Source organism: Chenopodium quinoa, unplaced genomic scaffold (assembly GCF_001683475.1).
Source record: "Chenopodium quinoa cultivar QQ74 unplaced genomic scaffold, ASM168347v1, whole genome shotgun sequence".
In the NCBI taxonomy this organism is placed as follows: domain Eukaryota; kingdom Viridiplantae; phylum Streptophyta; class Magnoliopsida; order Caryophyllales; family Amaranthaceae; genus Chenopodium; species Chenopodium quinoa.
The window spans coordinates 994,347-1,012,580 of NW_018743510.1; the positions used below are offsets into that span (position 1 = coordinate 994,347).

Below are 18,234 nucleotides of genomic sequence, written 5' to 3' on the forward strand. Positions count from 1 at the left end.
AAACAATTAAAGTTGTCCAAAGTGATAATGGGACAGAGTTTAATTGTTTACTTGACTATTTCAGCGCCATAGGGATTTTATTTCAAACATCATGTGTGGGTACCCCTCACAGAACGGTCGTGTAGAGAGGAAACATAAACATATTTTAGTTTATCATAATTCTACAGTATGATCCTCTAAGGTTCAATTGACCTATATATTTGGTAGAACTAATCTTTAAGTTAGAAATTTTGGCAAACAAATTCTTTTATTATATTAAATCTTCAAAAATTATAAATTATGTATGTAAATTATTCTTCTATATATCTGTATCTGTATGTAGTGAACAAGTATTAAAATATATATATATATATATATATACGGTTATGGAAATCATAGCAGTTTAGAAGTAAATCATATAAATGTAACAGTTTGAATAATTATGTACCAAAGAAGTAAATTACAAAAAAATACCAAGTATATATATAGATAATTACTGAATAATTTGTGCTTTGATATGCATGATTTTATCTTTGTTGTAATTGTTGTAATATTACTAGAATGGATGAAGTATATTAAATGAAAAGATCAAACAAATCCCAAGATAATTAATTCTCATTAATTTGATCATAGTTTTTCTTTATAGAAAATGGTTTTGCAAATGAAAATATTGTTTTAATACTCCCTTTCAAAATAAATCCCCCAGTTTGATTAGGTACGTATGCGTATGTATAACTTTGACTAATAATATTTTAAATTTCAATAAGTATATAATTAAGTTGATATTTGAAAACTATGCATTAATATGATTCTAAAAACCACCCACATTAAGTGACGATTACTCAACATGGTGAAGACATATTGCGGATATTGGGTTATTTTATTTGCGACCATGCCTTTTCTTTTGGTGGCCCCATGACGATCCATTTATTACAATTGTAAATAATGGTGGGCATTCAAGATTGATTAAGCAAGTTGATCATGTGATTTTGTAAGCCTTAAAATTTGACATTGTGGTTAAGTGTGGCAGTGATCTCTCCTTTAAATTAATACTTCCGCAATTTATTTATTTATTTATTTATTTTTTCTGTAATTAATATATTTTATTTACTAGAAAATTGATGGTTTACACACCATGTTTCTTTAACTCATAGCAAACAATTATCTTCTTTCACACATACAAATAGCATTATATAGGAGAGTAAAAAAATTAAGCAAACCATTACAATTATTAACGGGCAATATCTTTTCAAATTATAAATTTCTTTACTTTTTGGAGTTTTGATATCTATATTTCTTTGCCCAAACATGCTTTCCTCCTCTAATCTTAAACTTGATCAGACTTTTACCTTTAAGTATTATATCTGTAGTCTCGACGTACTTCGGGGAAACACGAGCAAATAGATTTTGTTGGCTATGCCTAATTTCTGGCATATGAACACGCTGGACACAGTCTCCAAATTCTAAGGTGAATAATGATCTCACCTCATCTTCCGATACAATTTCACCTTTTGAAAATGTCAGATATAGGCTTCGGTCCTCTTCATCCTCGATGTAGCCCAATGCATGTATCCACGAAAATATGTCATAATTTGTGGAAAAGACATGATTTTGTGGCCAAATTTTGAGGTAGATGAAACCAAAAATTGGATCTGGAGATCCAGGAATTCGAATCATTTGGTATGGGATAAATTGAATTGAATAATCGGATTGGAGTTTTGAAGATAGTATATCAGAAAAGACTCTGGTACAAGTTGTTCTAAGATATCTTTTTACACCGCTTATAGCAGTGTATTTGTTTTGGTAAAGGGCTTGTATAGATATGGCCAACCGTAATGGATTGCCAAAAATTGGGGCATATATGGTTGGGAAAGATTTTGAGGACCATCATCTGATGATCTGAGAAATTTATAAAGTAAGCGACTTCTCTTATAAACATTTCCGCGTCATCTATACGCAGAATATGTATCAATCTGTAAACTACATATTTGTCATTATTACACTCTTGTTACACTCTTGTTACATGGAACATAGATGTCCAACTGTACAAAAAAAATTCTAGTTGAGACAAAACTTAAATATTTGAAAGAGAAATAACACTAGCGCACAAATTGAAGAGAATTATTGGGTTTGTATTGATTGGGGTATTTTACTCACACTTATATGTGTGTGTATATATATATATATACAAAGAGAGTCAACATACGTGTCAAAGCACTCTAACCAGCCATATGTATTTTCTACTCTCTCCATTTCAATAACTACCCATTTTAACTTTTTAAATGTTTCACATAATCCACTTTGACCATGTTAGTGATTCATAATTTAAAATTATTAATAATATTAATTTAAATAATGCAATTACCACATAGGTATTGTAAAATAACTCTATACTTTAAAATATTTACTTAAAGCCTCAAACATAATTGTACAATCCTTAACTAACTTTTTTAAACTACTAGTAAATGTGCCACATTCGTTGTTCGTAGAGATGAGTTGCAATAAGTGATGAGAAGCCATGAAGGAAGAGGAGTTCAGATGCATCAACAAAACAAACTAAAATAAACATATAAAAACATAATTAATTTTCTCATTAAATATCTTGTAAATGTGATGTATGCAAAGCTATTAGTCTAGAATGGAACTTCTACAACACATCATTAATAACAGATCAAACCACTTCTTTCTCTACCTTTTAAAAAGTATGAAAAAATACTTATTAATAGTGTGAGGACAATTATATCATTATTAAAATGTTTGTTTACCTATAGACCCCTCTAATTATGATGTTAATTGCATCTAAGGTTTTCCTTGTACTTGTATGATTTAATGATTGAACTATTATGAATAGTATTTGGAAAATTATATCGTATAAAAGTTTATTTACTTTTTTGCCCTCATTAATGTTAATTACCTTTTTTCTTTAACTCTTAAGAACAGTATATGGACATTTATACCCTTAAAAATATTTGTGTACATATTTTTCCTCATTAGTGTTACTAACAACCGAAAAAAAAGCTCTCTAAACAGGGCATTGACTTTAAATTAAAACAATTTTTCCGGCTTTGAAGAGTGTGTTAGATGGACCAACTGTTCATTTTCTGTTCGGCTTTAACAATTAAATGTTGAAAATTATGCTTTGTGAAGGACAATGATTTGAATAAAACCCCCAAGTATCTTCTCGAAAATGATTTGGGGGTCATATATAGTGCGATGTTTTTTGTACTACTGGTGCAATATTAATGAAATAGAGGAAAGTATTTGAATGAATTTCAAAAGTCTAGATTTTACATAACTTATATGAAATGTTTAATAAGTTATACCTCTCTCACAGTGAATCTGGACTCACATAGTATCATCTCAAGATTAAGCCCATGTTCACTTCATCTTAAAAAAAATATATTCAGTAAAAATAAATTTCAATTCAGTAAAAATAATTTCAGTTCAGCAAACATTTCAGCAAAAATAAATTTAATTTAGTAAAAATCAGTAACTTTAAAGAAAAAAATATAACAAAGAACCAGTAAAAATAATTTCAGTTCAATAAAAATAATTTCAACTCAGTATATTAATTTCAATTCAGCAAAAATAATTTAAGTTTAGCACAAATAATTTCAATTCAGTAAAATAATTTCAATTCAGCAAAAATAATTTCAATTCAGCAAAAATAATTTCAATTTAGTAAAAATAATTTCAATTCAGTAAAATTAATTTCAATTTAATAAAATTAATATAAGTCCAGTAAAAATAATTTCACTTCAGCAAAAATAATTTCAAATTAGTAAAAATAATTTCAGTTTAGCAAAAATAAGGTGAAGTGAACATGACCTATTCATATTTTGTACATAATAAAATCGTCTATTTTCCAAACAATGTATTTATTGATAATTATATATAAACAAAACACTTATACTCCTTCTGTATTTTATTACTTGCTCCATATCTCTAAACACGGAGTTCTATGAGGAATAGTAAAAAGTATTATTTTATAACGGAAGAGGAGTTGGTTGAAGAATAAAAAAAAAATCTAAAAAAACAAAAGTGAGCATAAATGGAAAGAGAGAGAATATGAAAAAAAATACCAGTAAAATATTGTTAAAAGCTTCCAAAAAAATAAATGAAGTAAGTAATAAAGTACGACCGCAAAAAGAGAAGCAAATACAAAGTAATACAATACGGAGGGAGTAATGTATTTTTGAAACAAGTGAGTAATCCTTAAAATGCGAAAAATTGAAATTTTACATTTTATTTTTTTTAAAGTAATGAAAAGAGTACACCGTAGAGAGAGTGTGATAGTAAGAGAAAGGGTGGTCAAACGGAGGTGACAGTGAGAGACAAATAAAATAGGTGGAGATGACCGTCCATCCCACTGCTTACAGCTACTGGCGGCTATTAAACACTGGTTTTCCACCACACTTCCCCCAATGTCCCCTGCCTCATACTTTCCACTTTTTCGCTATCAACCCATTGGCATCACAGATAAAGCTTTTCCTTTTCTTTACTTAACTCTAACCAAACCAAACACCGAACTCAGGGTCTAGGGACCACTAGTTTTTTCAGGGCTTCTTTGCATCAGGGTATGTCCATTGGCTTCTATTTATTGTCTGTTGTTTTTACCTTCATCCTCTGTCTACCATTTACCACTAAAGTTAACTACAGGAAATTGGTATTTTTCTCATAAGTCATAACAAATGGAATTACATATGCCTCTATGGTTCATTCCTTATACAGCTGATTATGTTGGGTTCAAGTCCAGAACCTTATTAGGCCCTACACATAAAAGATGGCACAAGGCCGTCTTGGTTAATTATAGTGCAACCGGTCTATACTATTATTGTGCCTTTATATGTCAAAATTTATGTCTAAACTCGGATGTATGACTAACAAAATCAAACAAGACAACACAGGTCAAGATCCAGCATGGGTATTGAAAATAAAAAAAATCTAATACAATGTATGAGTAGGACATCAATAATGTGAACAAATCATATTTTTACCTTTTAGGCTTTTAGTATCAAAAACGTACTAGCAAAAACTTCACTACGAGAATTACTCGTATATACATCTAGATATACCCCCCACAAAAAATTGCCCAAGGTAGAGACTTGAACTTTAAGACTAATTACATCACAAAATTCCCTACCAAAATCAATACTAATTCCCTCTAAGCCTCATGTATACCAAGAATTATATGAAAAACTACCCACAAATGAAGAAGGCAAATCAACAACCAACAATTATATAAGGCACGAGCTTGCGAGTCACAATTATGGCTTCGTTGCTTCATATAATTGCTGGGTGTTCTTTAGTTAGCCTAAGCCAAGCCTAAATGTAGACAACATTAGGTACTACTCCGTTAGGCAAAAAGAAAAAAGACTAATTGCTATCAAGTATCTAATTATCTATAAGCAAGTCATGGATGAAATAGAAAGAGGGTAGCTGTAGGTATTGGCATACTGGAAGGTAAAGGACTCCCCATTCCCTAGAATCCTGCCCGCATTGACGACACAATCATCAAAACGGATACGCTTGAAGAGAATTGGGTCGACGGGGAAGGCAGAGCTGAACCATCCACAACGGAGATGAATGTGGGCAATGTCACAACCAGAGGAGCACACATTCACGATCTCAACGGTGTAAGTGGGTATACCCGAGGGCAATGGTGCACTGGGTATTTGGCCAACGGAAAGATCAGACTCAGAGCACTTGTTGGTATCATCCCAAAACCGGGTTGGCCTATCAACGCTCTTAGGTGCTGCCCAAATTTAGAAACAAAACACGGGTTAAAAAAGAGTAACACTGTAATCAACTTTTCGGCAGAAAAACAACACCCATTTAAGCAAAGAACATAACAAAATTTAATGTTAATAGAAATATAGAATGCATTTGGATTATGGAGACAATATTAACTTTTTGTTGAGTGTGATATGAGGTTGGAAAGGGACAGGGGCAAGCATAAATAATCAACTAAAAGCAAACATCATAGAGTAAGTGAATTTAGTAAGGTCCCCTACACTATGGTTTATCTTTTATGCGACAACTAAAGACTGTGCTTATCACTATTATTCCCCAATTTATATGGTTTGCTAAAATTATTTCCAATTCATGAATTTTGATTCCGTAGTACCACCAACTTACCAAGCACCTACTAGAGCAAGGAAATAATGTCATTCAAATAGCATACTAATTGGAGCATGAAATCGAATTTATAAAAAATATACAATCTCATTCAAATCAGAAATTAACCAGATCCTAAGAAATTGTATCAAATAGAACAAATAGAAGAGCAATTGCACTATTGTAGGTGACCGCCACTAACTTGTACATAAATTGAATAATATAAATCATTATATCTTAAACCCAAAGTCCAAAATTACACTAGCTTAAATGGAAATACAAAAAACAAAGATCCAATCAATTAGTACAATCTAACCAATTAAACTCGACTACAATTATCAAAAACATAAGACAAAATCAAAATTCAAATCGAAAATCACAAGTCTAACTACTCCCACCTATCTCTAGCAACATCAAAGTAAGAATAACATTTAGAAACAAGGGAATAGTGGATTCAAAAAAAGTTCTTCAATTCTACAAAACCAAGTTCAAAAGTGGGTTATATCATAATTTAGTGAAAATCCCTAATTAGTTACCCGTAAATTGCTAAACATGCGCACATCCAAAAAATTTGCCATTAAAACAAAATTGCCCTGAAATGACAAATTTCAGAATTACCAAAAAAAACCCCACTTCACGTGGTCCCCTACCAAATATTTGTTTCTCAAAACCATACCAAAATTGTATGAATAGGAAAAAATACAGCATTTTAGCATTTAACCCAATCCAATTCAACCAGGTGCAAGTTAACATGATTAAACCCAAAAATTCATCCTCAAAATAAAATTAATTTGAATGAGACAAAAATTCTAACAAAGACAAAAAAAATAATATTGTACTCAATCTTAACAGTAATAGTACTAGTACACCCCCTTTACCTCTGTTCATATGCGTTTCCACTACACATCGCCATTTCACAATTTCCAGGCCAGATACCCCGAAAAAGTACACACAAACAGAGGGTAAGAGAGAGAAAGTACCTAGAAGTTTCCGGTGAGGAGATGGAAGAACGTCGTTAATGGCGGATGAAATCAACCTCTTCATATGAAAACCATTGATATTGATTTTCTTCCCTATAAATAAAAAAATATATATAACAAAAATATTAGAAAAATATCATAGACAGCCATTGTTTTTAGCTGTACTTCAGTCGACGAATAAATTTTTTCGTTATTTTTCGAAATAATTAATAAAAAATAATGGAGAATTTTTTTTTTGAGATTAAATTTGTGAGGAATTAAATACAGATTATTTAAACAAAAAATTTAAAAAAAAAAAAAAAAAAAATCAAACGACGTTAAAATAAAAAGTTAAAATATCAGGATGCCAAAATTCTACTCAGTTGAGAGAAAAAAAAAAGGCTTAATTATACTATAAACGCAAATTTTTAAAAATAAATGACGAAGAAATTTTTGAAATGAAATTTGTGATAAAAAAAAAATTAAAAAAAAATTTAAAAAAAAAAAAAAGTACAGATGATTCCATAATTTTTAAAAAAAATCTAAAAAAAAATAGTTGATAGTGTGTACCAGTGTGAAGTAGAAGAATGAGGAACATCAGCAACGAAAAAGCCGTCGTAACAACCGCGATTCTCTGCCGCAAACCACCAGAAGAAGGCGTACTCGTCGACGTACACATCGCCGTTAAAACAGTGGAAATGATAACGAACAATCGAGTGAACTACGTAACTCGGAGCGAGTTAACTCAGCAAAGGAGACCTTCAGAAATGAGAGCTTGATGAAGAAGAAACTGGAGAGAGAATAAAAGTATATGAAACCTCGAAAAAATGAAACAATGGAGTATTTAATGTGAAGAGTAACAATTAAATAAAATAAAAAAAAAGCGTCAGAAAAATCACATCAAACAACAAAAATTACTGTAGAAGAATAGGATTTGACTTCCTGAAGATCTCAAAATCGACGGCGTATTTTTGGAAAAGGTAAGAGAGAGAAAATGAGATTATGCATCGAAAATATGCATCGTTTTACGAGCATTGGAAAGAGAGGAACAAATCAACCAAAACAGAAACTTCACCAAACCCTAGATGAGAGATATTTGGGATTTCAACCAGATTTTATTTGAATAAAAACTCAATAAAGTAGAAATGGAAGCATTTTGGAGCACAGAAATTTGATTCTGCCATGTCTAAACTTAGCAAAAGCTTCAGAAAAAAAGTAGAGTGAAATTGTGAGAGTTAGAGAGAGAAAATTTACCCCGACAAAAGGCGCAGACGATGAGAGAGAAACTGTTGATGCAGCAGTAGCAGAAAATGAGACAAACGTTTAGAGAGAGAAAAAATGGTGGGATTTAGAGAGAGAAAATTCTAGGAAGCCATTAATGGAGTTTAGAGAGAGAAAGTGAGTGAGAGTGGAAAGTGGGGGTGAGGTGAGGTGAGGTGAGGTGAGGTGGGGGGTAGTGTTGTGGAGGGAATGTTGAAATGTGATTTTACACACGAGTGGGGGGAAAGTGACACGCGCACAACCTACAAAATCAAATGATGAGGGGAATGTTAATAGGAGTATGTATGTTTATTTAATAATTATTAATTTAATTTGTTCAAAAACAAAATTATTAATTTAGTTAAGGATAGAATTTGATAAATGATGATCATATTTTATTCAATTTGTTATGTTTTAATTTTTAATTAATTAGTGTTGCACGTGGTTTTGTTCTAGGTTTATTGCTGTTTTTAGTAAGATTAGCTTGTCATTGATTGTGTTGATGTAGTAGTGTATCAAATATGATGCCAAAGGAATGCAATCTTTATTTGTATAAGAAAATTAAAAATAAAAAATATACTACGAGTACGTGAATATATCTGTTTCTTGGTTTGCACAATTACTTTTACACCGTAATTACTGTCAAAATTTCGTGATGGCATATATATCGATCAAATTGAAAGACTTATTTTGATACAATGGGATCATAACTTAAATTTAGAGGTAATATCATGTTTGGTGTTTGTTTGCATGTAAACATTTCTAGTTTTGATAAGCATAAATACCAAGTATAAGGATCGATTAGGTACTGTTTCGGGTGAGAACAATGGGTCTATCATCTGGACTTTACTTATGGGCTGAAGACTGAACTCAGCCAAAGTGATGACTGGGATGAGGGTTTCCTGCACAGCAAACACACGTAAATGAGTCTCGGGGGTTGTGCCGAGGAAGACCTCTCCATTGCCGAAGTCAGTACAGTGTTTAGAGAGAGAAAGCTATGCAAGAGAGTTAATGCTTGAGGCTTGAATTGAATGAATTGAGAGAGAGAGAGAGAAGTCAAAACTTTTATACCTTACTCAAATGAATAAATTGGGCCTTGAGGTTAAATGGGCTCGCCATGTTGACCGGGCCTTTGACTGACTTAGCATGTATTGGGAGAGTTGAACCTTCTTTTGGGCTTTGTAATTGAATCATTTGTGAACCGCCCCAATTAGAGTAAATTAGACCCAAACAACTTGCCCCCCGGACCCGATTCGGAAGTTTGACGAGTTGGGTTTTAACTTGCAAAATGGAGGGAAGCAAATGATTAATTAACATTTAAATTATTGTGGTTATTGAGGCAATAACAACAGTTGGGAGTTAATTGGGACTTTGGATGGTTTAGTAGGCGGTTAATCAGAGAAGAAGACAGAGAGGTGGAGCATTGAAGTGGAGTTAGTAGGGGTGTTAGTGGCGTGGACTCCCAAGATTCCCATTTCTGGATGGTATTTAAGTCGCTCGTCCTACATTCTCTCCTCATTTCATTTTGCTAATTTCGAATTTCTTCTCGCTAATCATCGCTGTTAAACCCTTTTTCTTTTTTCACTTATATTCAGCAATCCGAAGCTCAAAACTGAAATTTGTTGCTCCGAACTTATAGATCGACAAATTCCGCGTTTGACCAAGGTAATTTTCTTCAAATTTTCTTCGATTTTCTTGCCTTTTCGAGTACCCCCCCCCCCCCTTTTTCCCTCTTTCGCGCAACCATCTTTGAAAATGGGCGGCGATCGTGGAAAGAAAAAGGTGGAGGCTGAGCCAAGTAATGAAGAGGAGGAGGAGGTTCCGCAGTTGATCGCGTGGCAGAACCGCCCTTTGGCGATGATGCCTCCCCTTAGTGACCAGAATCCTAGGGCTAGGGTTGGTGTCGTCGCCTCTTCTAACGACTCTGCAATTAGTGTCGCTCCTTTGACTACATTTTCGCCTCGGGTTTCGAGATCAGCTAGCACCTCCGGCCAAAGCGTGGCTTCAGCATCTAGGCCTCTACCTCCTGAGGAAAAGGAATGGCTGGACTAGGCGGCGAACGCGGGCATTATTTCGTCTCCTCCTTATGGCTGGTGGATTGGGAACGACGCCGAGTTCTACTTTGTCGAGCAAATTGAGATTTTCTATGAAATTATGGAGGAAGATGGGTATTGGTGTTGAATGCCCTCTTTGAATGAAAGGATTCACCGCCCTCCGCCAGGCTACATCGAGGTTTACACCCGTCAGTTGCAGTATAGGCTTCGATTCCCACTTCATTCTTTTGTAACTTCGGTGCTAAATGGGTATAACATCTCGTTGTGCTAGCTAACCCCTGTGAGCATCCGAAGGCTGATGTCGTATCTTTGGGTGTGTTTGTTTTTCGGGATTACGCCGAGCGTCCATTGCTTCCGTTGCACGCATAAGCTAGTCCTGAATGTCCAGGCCAACAAGCACTATGGTCCTGGTTGGTGGCAGATTGAGGATGAAAAAGGTTACCTTTTGATTTGGCCTAATGACACCTCGGACAAGGACTGGAGGGGTCAATGGATCTGGGTAAGGGCACCCCAAGACGAAGAACACCCAAATTATTTCGGTGCGCCGAGGTATCTGAGGCAGCTTGATCCCAAAATGGCCAGCATTGGTCCTGATGAGTTCTCGAAGGCGGACCTGAAGCAAATGGAACATTTCGGCCAGTCCACCGTGCGCGGGGCTGCTGGCCGAATTAAGACTCTCCCTACTACTTCGCTGCCCTGTTGCCACTACATCTTTCATGAGAAGATGCTTGCTGTCATAGGCCTCAGCCGAAGATACCATGGCGGTAAGGAGCTCGGCTGGGGCCGAGGATTATTTTTTATTTCTTTTGTTCTTCAATGTTTATTTTCTTCGCCGAAGCTAACTATTGTTTTGTCTTTTCAGTGTTGTACGAAGAGAACTCGGGAATCGATTACGAGGTGCTCGGGATCACTCAGGAGAGGAATCCGATCACCAATACTCCGAATATCACTGGTTCGAAGGATTGGCCTCTTAGCTTGCACGAGAAGAGGTTTCCAATAGTCAGCGCGGTTGAGTATCAGCAACAAAAACCTTGGTGGAAGAAGAGTGACCCCTTCTTTGTTCTGACTGCCGAGGAACAAGCTGCTGCAGCTCGTGCCTCTGCTGCTGCTGAGAGTTCCGCTGATGCTAGGACTTCTGCTCCTGTTGTCGAGCGAGCTGAAACAACTGCTCCAGGAGTTGAAGGAAGTGAAGACGAGCGTCTGCTCAAAACTTCAGTAAACTTTCAAACTTGACTTGTTTGTTGTTGTTTTTTTTTGGTGCTTATATGGCTCCTTGCCCCCCTTGTTCCTTCTTCTGCAGTTTGACGAAGAAGAAAGGGACGAGAGAAAGCCTACTTAACCTGTCCTAGAGTCATCCTCATACGAAGAAATGTTTGGGCCGAGGAAGAGGAGAGTTATTATCAAGCCGGGGCAATTTCAAGCCGCTCCTGTTCCGGCGAAGAAGCCTTGGCTAGATGAGGAGAAAATAGAAGAGACCAAGGAGAGAACTCCTCCTCCTCTAGAGACTCCCGCTGAAGAGGAAGTTCAGCAGAAAACCCCTCCTCCTGAACCATTGGTCAACGTTCAAGAGACTGAATCCAGAGAGAAGACTCTTCCTCTGCGCTCCTCGTCCCCGCCTCGGGAAGGACCTTTCACTGACGATATTCAGAGGGAAATTGATGCACTTTTGCTGCATCAACCCGAGGACGATGTGAAGATTCTGGGCAAGGAACCAAAGGATTTTGATGATGAGGGCTTGAAGAAGGATGCTGAGGGCGAGAAAGGAATCGAGGAAGTGCCTTCACCTTCGCTGAAACAGTCTTTCAAGACCTTCCAATCTGCTGACATGGGTTTCTCTTCAGCCCTTCTTCTCCATGTCCCTGATAGCACGAGGGAGATTCTCTAGTGCACTGAGACACGGCCGTGGCCTTCTTCAGGGACCTATCGAGCAAGTCTGAAGCGGAGAGGGTAAGGATTTGGTCCCTCTGAGCTACAGTTGGAATAGCCGAGCCTTCTGTGAGGGTTCTAGATCACTTCGTTGAAACCCAGAAGCTGCTGATGCAGGTAAGGCGTTTGGCGCTTACACAAGCTTCTTTTTCTTCTTTTTTATTTTTATATTTTTTGTTTTGTAACTGTTATGCTTCTGCTAACCGTTTTTTTTACCTCCGCAGGCTGTTCAGAACCACACTCTGGTTGTGGAGATGAACGAGGAGCTAAGGTTCAAATAAGAGGACGCTAAAGCTCGAGACTGGTCTCGCTGAACTCATGGCCAAAGCTGCTGAGGAAGAAGCTACTGCATCGAGGGAAGCCTCGGAGACCATGGTCAAGAACTTGGAAAAATACATATTCCCTGTTTTGGATGAGGGGTCCAAGTTGCTGAAGTAGTATGAGGCTGAAGACATCCCTGGCCTCGAATCTCGGATCAAGGAAATGCAGCAGCGGTAAGAGAAAATTCAGCGGATGATGGCTGAGGAATTCAAACAAAGATCAATCGCTGCCAGAGCGGAGTCGCTGAGAAGGCAGACTGAGGTGCAAAATGAGATTCAGCGGCTTCAGAACGAGCTAAATGCCAAACAGATGGAGTTCTCCAAGTCTCACGATAAGCTCAAGGAAGCTCAGGATTTGCTGAAGGCCCAAGAAGGAGCACTAGTAGAAAAAATGAATTAGGCAATGCACCTTTGGCACCGGTTCTTGAAAACTGGTGGCAAAGGAAATGGGCGGGAGAAGCTTGATGACTTTTGGCACCGGTTCCTCTTAAATCGATGCCAAATCAACTATTTGGCACCAGTTCAAACCGGTGCCAACTACAAAAAAAAAAAAAAGAGCAGAAAAGGGATTTGGCACCGGTTCTAAACAAAACCGGTGCCAACTGTTTAAAAAAAACCAGGTTATAGCTTAATTATATCTCTCTCTCATCCGCCTCTCTATTTCATTCTCTCCCTCTCTGGTTCTGCTCTCCTTCTCTCTCATCTCTGGTTCTGCCCTGCTCTCGTTCTATCTCATCTCTTGTTCAGCTCTCATCTCTCATTCTCTCTCATCTTTCGTTCTGCTTTCATCTCTCCTTCCTCTTTCGTTCCCATCTCGATCTGCTCTCATCTCTCATGTAAGGTCTTCGATTTTCGTTCAAATCTTGTTCGAGTTAAAGCAAGTGGTGAACAGTTAGAGAGACAGTTAGGCCGGCGACACCGTCACCTGCAACGCTTCCGACCAAGACACCGTTACCTTTAACGGCTTCCGGTACCGGCGCTTGAAAGGTTTTTTTTTTTTTTCCTGTTAAAGCTTACAAAACCCTAATATAAATCTCTCTTTCGCTCAATTTTTTTCCCAATTATAAGTAAGTTTCTTCTCTTTTTCGCTTAATTCATCTTTATATTCTTTTATGCTGTATTTTTTTGTTGATTTTGTTATAGATTTAGTTGAAATTTGTGGTATTACGTTGTGTTTTTTATTTATATTTTTTAATCTGCGTGTTTTTGCTCAATTTCTTCCCCAATTTCAAGTAATGTTTTTGCTAACCTTGGCTGTGTAGAATCTGTAGATTGTGTATTGTGGGTTCTTTGATTTTGGAACTTGACTCGTTATTTTGGGAAAAACAATGTCCGCAATTGCTGCAACTTCCTCAATTTTCACTCATGAAGGGTTGTTTCACCCTCTTCATTAAATCATTCCTTTGTTTTTTGGATAAAATTAGATTGAATTTTGTTTTATTTAATATACTTGATGATTTTTACAGGGTTTAAAGGGGGCCTAAACACTTTTCGCTTCTCACCTTAGAAGCTTAAGGAAGTGGGTATTCTTATTTTTTTTTTTTTAAATTCTTAATACTATTTTGTCTAAATTTTATGCTTAGTATTCTAGATGCTTTCTAGTCTTGGACTTTTATGATGTTAGTGTTCCATTTATAACTGACTCCTTGTGCAGCCTATGAATTTTATATTCCGATCAGTCACCACGGGATTTTTATAAATGATTTTCTTATGATCGTTGTGGCTGTAACTTCTTTTGTGAGACCTTATTCTGACATTCTTTGATAGAAATCTTGCATGGTTATTTGAAGTTTGACATAAATTTTTATCTCTCATGTTCATCTGTTATCACACTAACACAATCATAAATCATTAGTTGTATGTAAGTTTTTAACTTATATGATGACAAGTACTTTATGTCGGACTCTAAGTAATTGTTTAGATGAATCATCAATTAAAATATGTTGAAGTTTGCTCTACTTATGCATTTATATTTAGGAATCACTTACATTCTCTTAGTCAATAGATGGCAGGAATCTTTGAGCCGGTTCAAGCATATCTTTGATCTGGGTAAACAAGAAAGAACTAAAGATATTCCAGTTTATTACATTCCTGGAAACCACGACATTGGCTATGCAGGCCATCTTTTCCATAAGCCAGAGGTATGTGTTACCTATTGATCTTGGGTGAACTTGTTCTGATCAAAGCCTTCAAGGTTTCTCATAAAATGTTTTATGTAGTTACAACTTACAACCTTGCTAGCAGAAAGTTATATATTATCTTAAGTACCTTCAAAATGAATATCTGACAAAGGGTTCCTTATGCAACGCTTGATGATTTACTATACATTAATTCTTAGAATTAGATCTGATCATGTTTTATAGATCTTGCAACAAATAGGACAGGTCAACATGCTTAATGTCTCTATGTACGTTGTTCATCGTTTTCATTTACCCTGCTGACTGGCCTACAAATTCTTTGCTGCAGATTATAGAGCGTTATGAAGGCATTTTTGGCAAAAGAAATTATAATTTTACTATTGGAAAAGTAGACTTTGTTGCAATTGATGCCCAAACCATTGATGGTATATTAAATTTCATTTATCGCAGTATCTTTGTTGCATATGTGATCTTCATAATCAAGGATTTTAATTTGGATTAGAGGCGGTAATAAAATTTTCTTTGGATGTTTGTAGCTTAAGGTGTACTTTTCAATTCCACATTTGTTCTTGTTATGTTCGAAGTGGCATTAGGTTGAAGTTCTGTCTGATTCATTAATTATAATCAGTGCTCGATTATTGTTTAGAGAATTTATGACTCACGTTAGTTATGGCTCATATATTTGGAAGTCCTATCAATGAGTAAACTATGCAAAGTAAAATTGTGGAAAGTTTTTTTTTTAAAAAGTCAAAGGAATTAATTATTCTGACCAAATTGTTGATCAATGATATATTTATTGCAAAGTACTTTGTACTTTTGTAGAGTCTTACATACTTTGTTTTTTCTATTTTTTTGGCTTGAACAAGAGCAAATAATGCAAACACTGTGTACTTGTGTAGTATTTAAAATTGTTTCCCATTTTAGTTTTTCTTAGTTTTGCATAATCTCCTTTGTTTAGTCTCTAAATAACAAACATATTTTGTAAAAATTCCATAGCTTTTTAGGTTAATGCTTTGCTTCCCAGATTAATTCAAGCAAGTTCCCAAACACTTGTTATGTTGGTGGCTCATAGAGTTAGTTTACTAAGGGAATCATTTTATGTTGGTAGCATGGAGTAAGTTTTACCAAGTCATTTTATAATGGTGGTTCATGGAGTCAATTTTACCAAGGGATCTATTTGTCTCCTACAGGTACATAAAAGACAATACAACTTCATTTACTTGGTCATTTGTGGATGGTTTCTCCATGGGTAATTCAACTTCATTATCCCTCTATTAGTCTCAGCAATATGTATATTTTAAGTAGCTGAACTTGAGTGCTCCCTCTGCCCTCCTAAAAGGCCTTTCATTTGTACTATTGACGTGGTCATTTGTGGATGGTTTCTCCATGGGTAAGTCAACTCTCTAGCTTTGTTGGGCTATAGTTGGATAATCACAAGAGGGTATTGAAAGTGGATGGTGTAGAGAGACAGAAAGCTAAGTGAAGGTGTGGTCTGCACATCTACTGAGGAGATAGGGAGATAGAGTTCCCATAGGAGTAGTTGGTCATAATCTCACATGCGAGTGTGCTCAGGTTCCAGACTTCATTTTTTATGCTTGCTAGAAATATACACAGGGGGTGATTTATTCTGAGTCTCACTTAAGAAAGGGAGGGTGGGACTTGGGAGTGTAGGGGGTACTTTCAGCTCAAAAAGAAAGGATTATCCTGATTGATGCTAGTTTAGTGTTTAGATTAGAAAACTGTCTCGTTTCTACAATTCATACAATCTTTTTAATATCCATATCGTCATTCAATTTCCTAGTTTTTTTTGGAGATAAAATTTTTTAAATTCGTCTGTGTTTACCAACTTGTATCGGTTTTCATGCTGCATAGAATCCCATCAAAAGTTGAAATTCGTTTTGATTAAAAGAGGCTATTATTTGGAGAAAGATGTTTTGTGTATGACAAAAAATTAAGTTATCCTCTTCCTCAAGTGGAAGAACAAATCCAAGGGTGCTGTTGACCCATATCCCTCTGTACAGTCCAGATTGGACTCATTGTGGCCCATACCGTTCTTCAGAAGTTATCAATCAGGTATTGATGTCTTCCCTTTATAAAGCAACCTATGACTTGGGGGTTTTACCTCCTTGTGCAGCTTAAATTTGCATCCCTATCATATGTAGCCTGACCATTTGGCACTTAACTCACAGGCTTTTTTTCCTTTGTGTTCAGAGGGTTTCTCGCTCTGCTTATGATCAGAGGATACTGTAAATTTCAAACCTCAAAACTTTTCTGTCAATGTGTGATATTGCTTTTCTCACTATTTTGTCAATGCTGATTGTTTTTCGTATGATGCAGATACCAGAATTATGTCACTAAGGAGTCTTCAGAGCATATATTGGACTCTATTCAACCTGTATGTTCTCTGGCTTATCCTCAATATGTATGAAGCAGAATGAAACTAGTCCCTGCAATGAACTTCATTTTTTCTGTGTTATCAGGTACTTGTCCTCTCTGGTCATGATCATGAACAGTGTACAGTCAACTACGATACAAAATATGGTACCGTCAAGGAGGTAATTAGTCTGATCTAGAATACTTTGCTAATATAGCTGATACGTCAGGTATTTTTTAAGCTGATACGTCAGGTATTTTTTTAAGCTAAGAAGGAACCAGCCAACACACTGGGCTTGAGGGTTGACGCAGTGTGTTGGCTGGTTCCTTCTTCCTCTGTTCAGCTGCTAGTGTGGAGCTGGTCTTAGATATTTTCCTGCTTTGTGTTGTGCTGCTGGTAGTTGTTGTTGCTTCCCTGCTGTTGCAGCTGCCTCGGGTTCTGTTTGGTGTTGCAGCTGGGCTCTGGATGATGTTGTTGTTATTGGTGCTGATTGGTGGTTTGTTCTGTTGCTGCTGTTTCCAGTGCTGTTGCGTCCTGCCAGTTGCAGTTGTTTTCTGCCTGGTGCTGTGCTACCTCCTGCCTGGTGCTGTGTTGCACCTTTCTAGCTGCTGTTGGCGTTCTACTGGGTTTTTGTTGTTGGGATAACTTGCTAGCTGGCCCTTTCTGCTATATTTTTGTTCCTTGCTTTGATTTTTTTTGGACGAAAATTGTAATATTACAGCCTTTTTTAATGAAAATATGTAACTTTATATATATGTTAATGTTTCTATATCAATTTAAGTGAAAAAAAATGCAAATTTTTATTTTTTTTATTTTTTTATTTTTTTTTTTACACTTTTGGCACCGGTTCAAAGCAAGAACCAGTGCCTATAGTGGGGTTTTTTGCACCGGTTCTTGCTTTGAACCGGTGCCAATAGTATTGAAAAAAAAAAAAAATCACGCCATGGTAGTTGGCACCGGTTAACCGGTGCCAAAGCATGTAGTTGGCACCGGTTTTGAACCGGTGCCAAATTTTCATGGATTTGGCATCCCTCAAATACCCAACGGTTCAAAACCGGTGCCAAAGGGGGGTTTGAACCGATGCCTTTTTATCTTTTTCGTCTAATG

At 36.1% G+C, this 18,234-nt stretch overlaps 2 protein-coding genes across 2 annotated transcripts; both read right to left on the minus strand.

The window, feature by feature from the left end:
• Nucleotides 1–892: 892 nt before the first annotated feature.
• LOC110739615 lies at nucleotides 893–1,866 on the minus strand (the record flags this gene model as incomplete). The annotated part of the gene is made up of 1 exon (XM_021920065.1): nucleotides 893–1,866. A coding segment is annotated over one exon (621 nt), but the record flags the coding sequence as incomplete, so codon positions are not given.
• A 2,921-nt stretch (nucleotides 1,867–4,787) lies between these two features.
• LOC110739594 (TPD1 protein homolog 1-like) lies at nucleotides 4,788–8,029 on the minus strand. The gene is made up of 3 exons (XM_021920052.1): nucleotides 7,626–8,029; nucleotides 7,077–7,169; nucleotides 4,788–5,734 (listed from the first exon to the last, which is right to left on the minus strand). Exons 1-3 carry the CDS (start codon nucleotides 7,732–7,734, stop codon nucleotides 5,382–5,384), a joined length of 555 nt encoding a protein of 184 aa, XP_021775744.1. The 5' UTR covers nucleotides 7,735–8,029; the 3' UTR covers nucleotides 4,788–5,381.
• Nucleotides 8,030–18,234: the final 10,205 nt, after the last annotated feature.

Excerpts from the sequence above, each read along its gene's own strand:
- LOC110739594 (XM_021920052.1), bottom strand. The coding sequence starts at position 7,734 with ATGTGTACGTCGACGAGTACGCCTTCTTCTGGTGGTTTGCGGCAGAGA. Across the intron at positions 7,170-7,625 it reads CATTCTTCTACTTCACACTG|GGAAGAAAATCAATATCAAT; the intron begins GTACACACTATC and ends TTTTATTTATAG. Across the intron at positions 5,735-7,076 it reads TCCTCACCGGAAACTTCTAG|CACCTAAGAGCGTTGATAGG; the intron begins GTACTTTCTCTC and ends AAATTTGGGCAG.